The following is a 14,334-nucleotide window of genomic DNA, read 5'->3' as shown; positions in this document are numbered from 1 at the left end:
ACTTCTTAAAAAATATATTTGTGTACAACCTCTGATTGATTCATAAAGATTTTTATACTAAAATTAAAGATTCATTTCATAGCATATCTTAGCATCACTATTTTTATAATATTTGTGTATATTTATTTATTTATATATACACATGTTTAGATGTATATGTGATGACTTAATTTTGACTAATATAGAAAGTGTTTTGGTTCATTTGTGTTTCATGGATATATATATATGCTGCTGATGGTTACTACTTCATATAAATAAGTATATATATTTATTTATTTATACAATATGTATTGGTGTGTTTTATATTAATGAATGACAGTTTACTATAAAAATGTAACCAAGTAACATGAATGCAATTTTGCCTGTACACAAAATTTGAAGTTTTAATAATTACTGCTATATTAAAATATTCAGGCATCATTGTCAACAAAAATAATAATTTCTGAATAATTAGTAAATTAAAAAAATAAGAAGAAATAACCAAAATATTGTGAAAGTTTTGAAAAAAAATTGAGATGAATAGCATGCTGAGGAGGTTGAGGCTGAAGAAAGAAAAGAAAGAAAGTGAAGCTAGGCAGAAATTGAAGAAGGAACTATTTGCTGTCAACAAGGTTTTTATTTCCCAATCATATTCTTTTTAACATGAGGTGGTGGAATGATAAAATATGGCTGCAGTCCTCCTCTTGTTGCATTGATTCTCACGTGTTCACCTAACAATAGCTTAATATTATGTAAGATGACACAACTATAAATTTATTCAGGGGCCCAATTTTGGCTTTCCATCAAAGCCAACCTGCCTAACTTATGATCCTTTGTTGAGTTTGATTGCCATCGGAACAAAAACTGGAAAGATAAGAGTGTTAGTTTTTTTTTAAAGTTAAAATTAATTTTCATAATGTGTGTATGTATTTGTGCTGTGCCTGTATGTATGTATTTATCGGTCCATACAGGCATGTGTGTTTATACTAATTTAGAAGATGATTGTATTGAATTGTTCTCATTAGGTACGGTTCACCTGGAGTTGAGTTGTCTGGTCAGTTTGACAGGTGTATCAGTGTGGAAGGCCTCAAGTTCGTCAGTGGGCAGGTTGGTTGGTTTGTTGTGTGCTGTGTTGTTTTTGTAGGGTGTGTTGTTGTTTGTTGTGTGGGTTATTTGTTGTGTGTGTTTTGTATGCTGTCGAGTTGTTTGTTGTGTGTTGTTGTGACAATGTTTTATCAGGTCACATACTATTTTGTTCAGTTTAGCTCGTAAGTGATGGTGGTGAGGATGAAAATGATGGGGGTGATGAAGACGTCGATGAAGATGATGATGACACAACAAAAATTAACATCAACTTATATGCACCAAGATTGATAATGATGCCAATAAATTTGATTCCAGATAAATTTTTCTTCGACATAAGTTAATTGTTAATTAAATTTGTTATCTTCTTTTTTAAGTGGCTGTATGTGCGTGCGTGTGTGTGTGCGCGTGTGCGTGCGTGTGTGTGTGCGCGCGTTTAAAAAAATTTTTCGAACCAAGGAATGGAATCACATGAGAATAAATTTTAAATTTGAGTTCGTTTTCAATTGACTATTTCTCATAAGCCAGTGCAATCATTTTCAAATTATCTTATTATTATTATTATTTATATTATTATTATTTATATTATCACTATTAAAGATTTAAATCATTATCCACTTAAAATTTATACCATTATTCAATTTTTTCTAAATTGATAATTAAAGCAGTTTTTTGATTATACAGACAGAACACACGCACACTTAAATACTCACATACACACGCACACACTTATATACTCACATACACACAGGCACAAACATAAATCATGATGATTTTTTCATTAATTCCAAATATTGAAGAAAATATTGAAGAAAAAGTTTATTGAGTTTGGTCTTTATTTTTTGTGTGGCTTGTTTAACGTTTACTTGCTTCTCATTAATTTCTTCATAATTCATTCATTCATTCATTCACGCATTCATTCATTCATTCATTCATTCACGCATTCATTCATTCATTCATTCATTCATTCATTCATTCATTCACGCATTCATTCATTCATTCATTCATTCATTCATTCATTCATGCATTCATTCGATCATTCAATCATGCACACATTGGCAGGCTAGGTTGGTAGCACTGACATCTGACAACAGGCTCTCCATCTGGGAGATTGATGTTAATGTGGAAGACACGCAGATCAAATGTCTTCATATCTTATCTCTCAAGGATTGGTTGGTCTTTGCTTTCATAAAATTTGTTCATTCATTCATCTGTTCATTCGCTCATTCATTTATTCATTCATCAATTTGTCTGTGAATCTGTTTTTCAAACCTTCTATCCATTAATCAGTTAATCCATCCATTCATCTACCAATTCACTCGATTCATGCACTCTTTTATTTATTCACTCACTCACTCATCCATTCATGCAGCAAATTAGATGATGCATTCAATTTTGAGATATCTCCAAGCGGCAATAACGTGATGCTGGTTGGTCGCAGTGGATGCATGCAGATGTTGAAGGTCGGGGAGTTCATTATCCAAGATCAAATGTTCATTCACCTGCACGAGATTATCAAAGGGTTGGTTGGTCGGTTGGTTGATTGGTTGGTTGATTGGTTGGTTGGTTAGTTGAGTGACTGATTGGTTGGTTGATTAATAATTAATTAATTGGTTGGTCATATGCAGCCTGCCAGATGTCAACCAATTGAATGCAGGCAGGGTGGTTTCACTCTCTTCTAGACCGTGCAACGATGATCATGTAAGCTATGTACAATTAGTTGGCACAATTTATGCATTCTGATCGACTTACTAGCAACCAACTCATTAGCATAATTTAATAATTTATTCATGGACCCAGTTCTTGATAGGTTTCAACTCAGGTCTCATCGCAATGTGGGATTGTTCTAAGTGGAGGACGGTCTTTCATATCCGTGCTTCTGTGGTTAGTTGGTCGCTCTTCTTGCTGTTTGATTGGTCGGCTGGTTAGCTGGCTGCTTCATTGATTAATACTTTCATTTATCCATCCATCCATCCATCCGCCATCGAACTAAACACTTAACAGGCAATGGAGCAAGTAAGCTTCTCGCCAGATGGCCTGGAGATGATAAGCTGTCATGTGGACGGTAGCTACGTGGTCTGGCAATGTATTAGCACAGCAGCAGCTGCGACAGCAACTACTTCTGCTACAACCACTACTACTACTGCTGCCACTGCTTCTACAACCCAACAGCAGCAAAATGAACAACCAACATGTCCATATGGTTTGTTGTTGGATTTGCATGTTATTCTCTGTTCTTGTATGTGTTTCTATATATTTGCGATTTTATGCAGTATTTAATGCTTTTTAAAAGTTGAAAAATTTGTTAATTGGAAGTTTGAAAGCTCTTTCAAGTAGTTTCAAACCACTGGAAAGAACAGAGCAACGTTTCCGACTAGTAGAAACTTTATTTCAAATCCGAACTCGCCACTTGAAAATTGAAATGATCATTAACAGAAGTTTATGTACTCACTTGATGCTCAAAAGTATCGGCATCATCGAGTATTGTTTTTCCCCTGTTCAAATAGTATTGGCAGTATCAAGTCTGATACTCGCCATCAAAAGAATTACTGATACAATAGCTAATGCAGAGACTGTTCTGTTCATACAATGTATATATATATTCTTAACAACTCTGGAAATTTGTTTGTAATTTTGTAAAAAATTTGTTTGTAATTTTGTAAAAAATTTGTTTGTAATTAATTCCCAGGACCTTTCCCATGCAAGGCAATCCATTCAGCCAGGTGGCTGCCTGTGAGAAGGTTCGTTGTGCTGATGACTTCTTAACTCGTTTTCGGTATAATGCTATGGAATTTGCATGGAAATAATGCTGTTTTTGCAAAAACAACAACACCACAACGCCAAACAACCAACAACCACTGTAAAACAACAACAACAACCACAACACGAAACAGCGGGGACACGTTCGTAATATTCACCGGAGGGATGCCGAAGGCAGGTCACCAGGACAAAAATACCATCAGCGTCATGAACAACAGTTATGATCACGTGGTCTTCGATATGACGTCACGCATCATCGATTACGTCATCATCTGCAGTGGTTGTCGTGCTGCTAATGGTAGTAATTCCAATGACGACGATGACGATAGCGATGGTTGGTTGGAATTTTTTTGTTCTCGTCGTTGTTGTTGTTCCTGGAATTTATGTTTTGCTGCTGTTGTTGTTATGAGTAGTAGAGTCTGTGGCAGAAGTAGCATTAGTAAGACATAGTAGTAGTAGTAGTAGTAGTAGTAGAAGTAGTAGTTGTTGTTGTTGTAGTAGTTGTAGTGGCGGTTGGGGTAGGGGTAACGAGTTGGGGTACAGGAAGTGTTCTCATTAGTATTCTCCTAGATAAGTTGTTCATTTTATTCCTCCAAAGATGAAGAAACATTCGCCCTTGTAATACTGACCGAAGAGGAAATAGTATTGATTGACCTACTTTCATGTAATTGGCCGACGTTTGACTTACCCTACTTACACTGCATCCAATCAAATCCCATCCTGTGTTCTCATTATTCGTCCAACGTTAAGGAAGTTATATTGGATTCTCTGCATGAATATGAACAGTTTAAAATCAGGGCCTCTCCATTTATTTCCTCTAGGGTCAGTCGGTTTTTATAATTTATATTAATTTATGTTAATTTATGTTAATTTATTCGTTTATTAATTCAAGCCCTGGCCATTATCTGGGGGTCTGAAAGTTGGGGAGCATGGCAGAAGAGGTCTTCTTATGTTTGGGTTGGTGGTTCTTATTGCTGTCGTTCATTCATTCATTTATTCATTCTATCAGTCATTTGTCAGACAGACAGAACAGACAAACATATGCACACATACAGAGACACACACGCACGCATATACAAACAAACAAACACACACAGACACGAAAACGGTTCAGTAAGTCTGTGGTGCCATGGCAAGGCGGATGGCCTCTTGAGGAAGATCTACACGCTGGACACTTCGAAGTATTTCACACTCAGCAGCAGCAGAAGTTACAACAACAATAACAAAATCAACAGCAACAATCAGAACGGTGATGACGATGAAGACGACGACGATGATGGCGATGATGATGATGATGATGTGGCTGATTCTAAAAAGAAGGCAGATGGGTTTTCTAAGAAGAGAGTTGAGGATGATGATCAGGACTGGCCGCCATTTCGAAAAGTTGGTCCGCAACAACAACAACAATAATAATAATAATAAATGTAAAAATTGTTATTATCTCGTTGCAGGTTGGGGTGTTCGACGCATTTTGTGACGAGCCGCAGTTTGGCATACAGCACGTCTCCTCACACAACCAGGGAAGCACGCTGATATGCACTGGGAATGCTGGCCAGATTATGATTTTTGAGTATTTTGATAGGTCAATAGCATCTAAGGGAAAAAATGAAAAAAAAGTTGCGCTAGATGATGCTGCTGCTGCTGTTGTTGTTGTTAGTAATGTTGTTGTTGTTGTTGTTGTTGTTGTTGTTGTTGTTAGTGATGTTGATGTTGTTGTTGTTAGTGATGTTGTTGTTGTTGGGTTTGTTTTGTTTTGGCTAGCGTTGCTACTACTTTTCATGTTTTGTGTTGTTTGGCGATGTTCGATCGAACATACACGCACCTGTCCATACGAACAGCAGACATCAACACTGGACATAGTGGAAGAGAGTAGCGGTTACTCGTGGACGGGTCACGCCCCCATGACCTTCAGAGGTTCATGGTCGAAGTTCATGAGAAATGTCGAGTTAGGGTACCGCCTGACTAATTTGATACAACTAAATCCGCCTGTTCCAACTACTTCTCTGGCCTATCATAGCAAAACAAAATTGTTAGTTCTTTGGCCTATCATAGCAAAACAAAATTGTTAGTTCTTTGGCTGTCATTTGATTGATTAGTTGGTTGATTTATTGCTGGCAGGTTAACCAGTTAATTGATTGAATGAATGAATGAATGAATGATTGATTGATTGATTGGTGGATTTGTTTACTGGCCTCATTCATCAGCATTCATCATCTCAGGTTGTCAGTGGGGACCATGTATGGGTACGCTGTGTTCGATCTGCTGCAAAATAAATCTATCTTGACGAGGAGAACTCTTGCTTCGCCGGGTTAGTTGTTGACTGTCAGTTGGCTGGCTGGCTGGCTGTTGACCACATCATCATCATCATCCAAGCAGGTTCCAACCTATTCCACTTGAAAACCAAATCACTGCACAAATCATTCCGAGAATCGTTCAGAAAGTTGAAGCGAAAAAAATTGTTGAGTACTGGAAGTGGAGGGCCCTGCACTAGGGGGCCTACGACGGGGAGTAAGGGAACGTTCACCACCCAACAACAGGGTGGTACAGGGAGCGGCCAGTCCCCTCGTCTCTCTGCTGCTGCTGCTGCTGCTGCTGAGAAGAACTTGAGTGGTAGTAGTTCACAAGTACTGCAAGAGTTATCTGTGGCCTCATCATCTAGGTTCTAATGACGATGATGCTGGATGATGAGGATGATGATGATGAAGACGATGATAGAAATGATGAAGGCAGTGACGATGATTCATTTATGCATTCCAATCACTTTTCAGCAGTTCTATATTTTTTTCTTTTTCTTTCGTAGACTTGATTCTCCACCGTCATCTTCATCGAAATTCGCTACTACTACTACTGCTGCTGCTGCTGTCGCCACCAGTCAGACGCCCCCTCCGCACTACCACCAACAACAACCTCACTCGTCCGCAAGCATGACACTGCCCGTCAAACAGTCAACCACAGCAGCAGCAGCAGCCAGCACAGCAACCACGTCATCAACGATGACAGCTGCAGTGGCAAAACGAACAAACAGACGAAGGAATTCAGACACGCAGTCCAACCCGGAACTCATCGAATGTAGCAGCAGCAGTAACAACAACAACAACAACCTCAGCAGCGAAACAAACAACAACAACAACTCAAACGACAATTACGATTATTACGACGACGACGATGACGAAGGGGGCGCTAAACGAATGACGTCACGAAAATCTACGCCTTCTAGATCGGCCACCGTGCCTTCCACTCAGAAGTTAGTCAGACCCAAGAGGGTGTCCCACAATTTTAGGAAATCTAATATTAGCAAGAGCGGGGGGGCCAGTGGGGGTGGTGCATTTGTGATGGAGGAACCCAAGCTGACTGAAGTGAAATGTCTGACCTTTGCTGAGACTTACCTCGTGTCTGGTCAGTGCCGATGGTGAAGATGTTGGTGCTTGTTATGACCAGCTGATAATGTATAATGTATCATTTAATAATCACGCCAGGAGCCGGCAAAAGTTTAACGCTGTGGGCGGGTACAAGCGCCGGAACTATTTATATCCACCAATTGCAAGTCAGTAGAGATGAGAAGAAGAAAGAGAGTCAAGTCTCTTGCTGTTTGGGTACTTTTCTTTCGTCTTTTGTCTCTTCGTTATGTAATGCTATATATGATATACATAGTTGTTATACACACACACACACGCACACACAGCCAAGGAAATAACGTTCAAGCATCGATCTCCAGTCATGCAAATCAGCGTCCTCGATAAAACCATGAGACCCGTATCAAGATGTGATTATGACTACGAGGTGGAGGTAGATGGCGCTACCGCCGCTGCTTCTGCTGCTTGTAGTGGTGGTGCTGGGCATTCTGTGGTTGTGGCTACTCAGGAACAGTTTAAGGTAAGTCTGCCGCCTGCTCATGATGGTCTGACGATGATGCTGTCACATTATCTCCATCGTAATTTTCACGATCATCGTCATCATCACCATCACGGTCATCATCATAATCATAACTCGACCATCTGCAGTTGTTTTTGTTGCCATCGTTGAAGCCAGCCTGCAAGTACAACCTGACGTCTGCTGGCGACCACCAGTACAACTATGCCGCTAATGTGGCCAGTTTCATCAGCAGGAGTGGTCAGTTGCTTTCTTGGATTCCATGTCCTCTCTTACTGTCCTGTTGTTGTTGCAGTTGTTGTTGTTGTTGTTGCTGCTGCTGCAGTTGTTGTTGTTGCTGCTGGTTGATTGGTTGGTTGGTTGGTTGCTAGAAAGAGTTATTTTTAGCGTGCAACCATCACGAACAATAATACAACATCACCGCACTGAGCAGACGAGAACTACATGGAGCACAACCTCGTCTGCCTGACGACAACCAACCAGCTGCTCATGTTCAACCTACCACATCTCAAGATACAACTGAAAGTTAACAACGTGACCACCGATGCCAGGTTACAATGCCTTCACGTACTTTCATTTCTTTGCATGCATTCATTTTATTAAGTCCGTGTAAGTAGATAGTCGAACGTCAGCGTATTTTTTATTACTGCTGCCTGCCGATTATTATCATTCCATGTACTTTTTAATGTGAGCGCGAAACATGATACCGACACACACCGCCCCGACCAGCATGCCGCAGTGTAACATCATCACGAACAACGGTGAAGTAGGCACGTTCTCGTCGACCTCTGAACTCCAGTGGATCAGTCTGTCAACTCGTTTCCCGCTGTATACACGCTCAATAATTCAACTGCGCACTAATTATACTCGACCTACTTTGAATTTCGCTGCTATACATCATCAGCAACAGCAGCAGTACAAACAGTTCAAGACCATTCTTACTAATGTTAATGACGGTAGCGCAGCTGCTTCGGCTGCTACTGCTGCCACTACAGCAGCTGCAAAGACCGGAAGCCACGTCGTAGAAGACGGGTGTGGCGTGGGAGGCAGTCAGAGACCTCACGATCTGGTTGCTGGTCACGTGCTTGCCAGCAACCAAGATGGCGCTGCTGCTGCTTCTGCTGCTGGCTGGTCAGATGATGATGATGGAAGAGATAGGTCAGTGAGTGAGTGAGTGAGTGGGTGGGTGGGAGAGTGTTTGTCTCTCATTGCAGTTTTGATGGTAACTGCGATGTTTTGCCTGTTGCTATGTTTCTTGAATTGTAATTATATTCTTGATAGATAGTAGATAGATAGTTGGATGGATGGATAGATAAATAGTAGATAGATGGAAGATGTATGATAGTAATTCAAATTTAAACAGTTGCAACGAGAAGACAAGACATGCAAATGTTGAGTTGAGGATCGAGGGATTGACGACGCCATCCAACAACAACAACACACAATCTTCATCATCCAACAACCTGCAAAACGTCACAGCAGCAACAACAACAACAACTTTCCAGAACAACTCATCCTCATTTAGCAGCCCGCCCACCATTACTTCGTCATCGCTGACGTCATCATCTCCTCAGTCACGTCACGTGACTTCCAATAGAACGGTCATAACGAGGTCGACCGTGGTTCAAGAAGTCAACGGACAAGTCATGAGTCACGTGGCTACTGACGTTGAGAGGATGAGTATGAATGAATAAATGAATGAATGAATGAATGAATGAATGAATGAATGAATGAATGAATGAATGAATGAATGAATGAATGAATGAATGAATGAATGGGTAGATGAATAATTGAGCCATAAGTATTCTTGATAAGTTTGAACATTTCAATAAAAAGCTGTGTTCTTGTTTTTCATTCATTCACTCACTCACTCATTCATTCACTCACTCACTCATTCACTCACTCATTCATTCATTCAAGTTTTCATTCATCAAACACACCATCCATTTTTGAACTTTGACCTTTCTTACGTCACATCCCCGTGTACCTCTCCCAAAAATTTTCCGATTTTTCGTTATCTCTTCTTCTTTCGTTAAAACAATCGGTGGCCGGTCGATTGCTGAAGTTTCACGGGCGGTGTTTTTCGTAAATTTTTGTTATGTAATGTATTTACCATTAATATTAATAATATTATTATTTCATAAGCTTAGCTACTTTTTAAGACAATGTAATGAATAGACGGCATTGAACTGATAATTGCGACGTTATGATTGATCTCTGTGCTCATTTAGATATGCGTGTGTCCTCTTTCTATCTTACCCTGTCTTGCAAGCAATAATAAATACGTGTGACGTGGGCTGTTTCCATCGTTCCTTTGTTAGTTTCATACTTTGGATTTTGAATTTTTATCTTATTCCGATTTTAATTTTCAAGAAAAATCTTTTTTACATAAATTATTTGTTCTTACTCCACTTCTTTTTAATTCTTTATTTAGAAGAAGTTTCTTTCATTTTTATTAATCATTATTTAATTCATTCAATCGTTCATTCATTAATTCATTTGTTAATTGATTCACTAGTTCGTTCATTTCATTCATAATTCATTCATTTGTTTGGTCGTTCATTAATTCATGCATCTGTTCGTTCGTTCGTACATGTTTTCGATCCACTTTTAAATGAAATTTCTCTGATATTTGAGAAATCTTCAACCATTCATTGCACATGATATTTTTCCCTTCAATTTTATTAATATTTTATTATTGCTAATTATCATTATTGTTATTATCATCATTATTAATATTATTGTTATTATTATTATTATTGTTGTTATTATAAATTATTACAGTTTACTTAATAGTATTCATAGTCAGTATAAGTTCTTATTAATTATGTAGCTTATTATAGAGTAGCGATAAGTTAAGTCACATTTCTCCATGTTACTCCTTGCTATATTTCAATTTCTATTTAGACAAACTTTGACTAATTTAGTTATCAAGATCGATCTACACACACAAACGCACACATACAAACACACAAACAAACACACACACATACAAACAAACACACACACACACATACAAACACACAAAAACAAACACGCAGACACACTCACATATGCATGTATGAGTCCGTTATGTACATCTCTGCTGTTGTATATGTACGATTAATTTTATTATGCAGATTAAGAGATGCACGGATGAATTGATGAATAAATGAATGAATTAATTAATTAATTAACGAATGAATTTTTATAGTTTTCCATTAATAACAACATTTTCCTTTCATAGTCAACTTTTTCATTTTAACTTAATTATTTTTTTTGTAATGTTTGTGCCCTGTTAGTTGTATACCTTTTTTCAAATTTATAATAGTTTTTGCCTCTTTTTAAGCTAGATGAAATAAAATAATAACTCACATCTTTTCATTGAAAACAATTTTTCAAGTTAATCTGGTGAGTTTAATCAATGATTTCGATAAATGTTTCCATGTATACACACATTTTGTTTCATTTAGAGTATGTTTGTCAGTACTGTTGATGATTGAATGATTCATGGTTGTTTGGTTGTTTAGTTAATTGATTGATCGATCGATCGATTAAATGATTAACTGATTGATTGATTAATTTTCAACTTATTATACACATTACAAGTTGAAAAAATTATAGATAGACAACAATAACAGCAACTTTTTGTCATCAAATAGATGCATGTTTCTTTATCTATAATATTTGGGACTTGATTCCATTAGCTAAACAGCCAGTGATAAATATATTTCTTCACATAATTTAAACATAATTTATTTACTAATTATAATATAATAATATACTAAATCTTATTGAATAATGTTTTTAACTGATCATAGCATCGTGTTTTCAAGTTTTTCTTTTCATATTTATTTATCTCTAATATATTTTTTATCATTCATATCTTGCTAGGGTGACTTAATTCGATCGTGAAATTGAAACTGTATTTAAATAAATGTATAATTAATTATTATTATGTTATTATATTAAAATATATATTACAACCTATTAATTTAATATATATATATATATATATATATATATGTGTGTGTGTGTGTGTGTGTGTATATAATGTATGTATGTGTAGTTGTGACACACACAGGGGAGGAAGTGTTGTTTGATACTTGTCTAGAAATCATTTGCTATATAATTATTTTTTTGAGTATTTGTTGATTGCGTTTATTATTATTATGATTATAATTATAATTAATAAGAATAATGATATTATTATTTAAATATTTTATTTATTTAAATATTAATAATCATGGTTTTAAATGGCAATAACGCTTTCATATTCTGCACCAGCTACACGCTTTTGACTCAAACGGGTGACGTCGGTGTCATTCATTCCTTCATCCGTTCGTTTGTTCTCTTCAGTCGATCATTCGTTCCTCAATTCATTCACACCAATCACAACTTATTTCTTCATGTTCAATGGAAATAATTTGATCGGAAAAAGTAATTGACAGACAATAATTGAATTTGCAGCTGATTCGCTCTGCTTAATCTTACTCCTTCTCTCTCTCTTTTTCTCTCTCTTTTCTTACTTTCTTTCTTTCACTCTCTTTCTCTCTCTCTCTCTCTCTCTCTGTTATATTTTCTAGGTACAGTATTTTTTAAACTCGATTTTCTACGCGTTACGAGTAGGTTTTCATTAAAATTTATTATGGCTTATAATAATTATTGTTCTTCTTATTATTTTTATCTTTATTAATATTACTATTGCCATGTTAGTTTTCATCAGCCATATGCAACAATTCATAGTGGAGCACCCGTAGAAGAAATTTTTTGAAAAAAAAAGAAGTTTGTTCACGTCTGCTTCGTTGGATGGCTGGGTGATTATGAACTGGGAACTGTGATGTGACGATGATGGTGATGAGGATTGCGGTGATGATGATATTATTATTATTATTATTGTTGTTGTTATTGTTGTTGTTGTTATTGAATGTGCGATTATTATATTATTGTAATCGTCGACTCGTTATTTCCACTGCACGTTCAAATCATTTGGGAGAATTTCTGCTTGCCAGCTGGCTAGGTAGGTAGGTTAGTCCTCATGCCATTGTGAACATCTCATCTATTTACATTGTTTGTTTTTTGTTCATTCGTTCGTTCGTTCATTCACTGACTCGTTCATTCGTTCGTTCGTTTGTAATTTGTTTTACAGCGAAATCACATCTCCACCTACAGCACGGAACTGACATGTGTTATATACACATATACACAATATATAAGGAGAAGAATTAATGGGGTGAAAATGAATGAGTGAGTGAACAAGCGAATGAATGAAAGGATGAATGACTGGATCGATGAACGGACGGTTGGATTTAATATTGTTAGCGATACCATGATGTAATAATGATAGGGTTGGTGCATGTCGTCTGTGATGTTGGAAACTGCTATATCGAGTAGCAGGTATGTCTGTAGTACTCTGCATTGATGTGTGTGTATGTGTTGTGTGTGTGTGTTTGTATGTGCTGTGTGCGTGTGTATGTGTTGTGTGTGTGTACGTTTTGATGCTAATTATAAAATAATCTCAGTTCATTAAAAAGCTTCATAATGATTTATACGTGCTCAGTGGCAAATTGCATGCATGTGTGTGTGTGTGTGTGTGTGTGTGTGTTTGTCTACATGTATGTTTGCTTGTATGTTTGTTTGTATATGTATGCATGCATGTACGTATGTAATATTAGTCATAATTATTATCATTTTTGTTTGGCTTCATTTAACAGACGGCCACTCATTAAATTTTGAAATTTCGTTGAAAACATTTTTTCGAAATAATGTTTGAGGTTTGTTGTTGCTGGTTTGGTATTTATTATTATTATTATTGTTGTTGTTGTTATAGTTATTATTATTAATCATAGTTGAATGGTGATTAGGATGGAAGTGCTGTGTCAACAGTGTTTGTGGGTGTTTGGCGTATTTTTTAGAGATCCACCCATTATTTGATTTATGTCAGTGGGTCGTTGTTGTTGCTGATGTTGTTGTCGGTGTTGTTGTTGTTGGTGGTGGTGTTGTTGCGTAATATTTAATATTATATATAAATTCAAATTTTATTCATCAAGTCCAGCTACAAGTTTTTTGTTTCTTTTGTAAATGCACAGATAAATGTACGAACGGTGAATTTGTTGTACGAACGGATAGTGAATGTGTACATGAATGAATGAATGACAAGCAGACAGACCAACACACACATACACACACACGCCCGCGCAAACAAACAAACATTTACTCACATTAATTTCAAAAAATTTTCTAGGTACCAACCATTCTTTCCGCAACTAATGATGACGTTGTCGATGACGTCATTGAGAATGATGATGATGAAGATGATGAGGAAGATGATGACGAGGAGGATGAAGATGATGAGGAAGATGACAACATGCACTCAGGCAGTCGTGTACGTATGCTTCCATGCCTTGTTATACCTGTACTCTATGCATATATCTATGAATGCATATGTATATGTGTGTGTGTATGTATGTGTGTGTGTGTGTGTGTATTTGTGTGTGTGTGTGTCTGTATTCGCACGTGTGTCATTCTCCATAATTAAAAAATTATTGCCATTGAACTTCTAATTAGTATAATATAAAAGTCACAATTAATTAACGACACGTATGTACGTGCGTATTGTGGTGATGAGGCGAAGGTGATGATGACGATGATGAAAAGATGACG

The 14,334-nt window shown here is 36.9% G+C and overlaps 1 protein-coding gene across 1 annotated transcript; it reads left to right on the top strand.

Moving 5' to 3' along the window:
• Window positions 1-515: 515 nt before the first annotated feature.
• HELRODRAFT_191180 (hypothetical protein) lies at window positions 516-9,511 on the top strand (the record flags this gene model as incomplete). Its single annotated transcript, XM_009016551.1, has 24 exons — window positions 516-611; window positions 762-859; window positions 1,005-1,086; window positions 2,125-2,234; window positions 2,435-2,525; window positions 2,863-2,946; window positions 3,067-3,265; window positions 3,752-3,803; window positions 3,957-4,156; window positions 4,421-4,644; window positions 4,715-4,779; window positions 4,920-5,205; window positions 5,274-5,474; window positions 5,661-5,851; window positions 6,042-6,130; window positions 6,199-6,481; window positions 6,623-7,218; window positions 7,299-7,415; window positions 7,505-7,695; window positions 7,824-7,932; window positions 8,126-8,243; window positions 8,422-8,850; window positions 9,056-9,380; window positions 9,433-9,511. 24 exons carry the CDS (start codon window positions 516-518, stop codon window positions 9,436-9,438), a joined length of 4,242 nt encoding a protein of 1,413 aa, XP_009014799.1. The 3' UTR covers window positions 9,439-9,511.
• Between the last annotated feature and the right edge of the window lie 4,823 nt (window positions 9,512-14,334).

The sequence above is a fragment of the Helobdella robusta genome (assembly GCF_000326865.2).
Source record: "Helobdella robusta unplaced genomic scaffold HELROscaffold_18, whole genome shotgun sequence".
In the NCBI taxonomy this organism is placed as follows: Eukaryota; Metazoa; Annelida; class Clitellata; order Rhynchobdellida; family Glossiphoniidae; genus Helobdella; species Helobdella robusta.
This window is presented reverse-complemented; position numbering and strand designations above follow the sequence as displayed.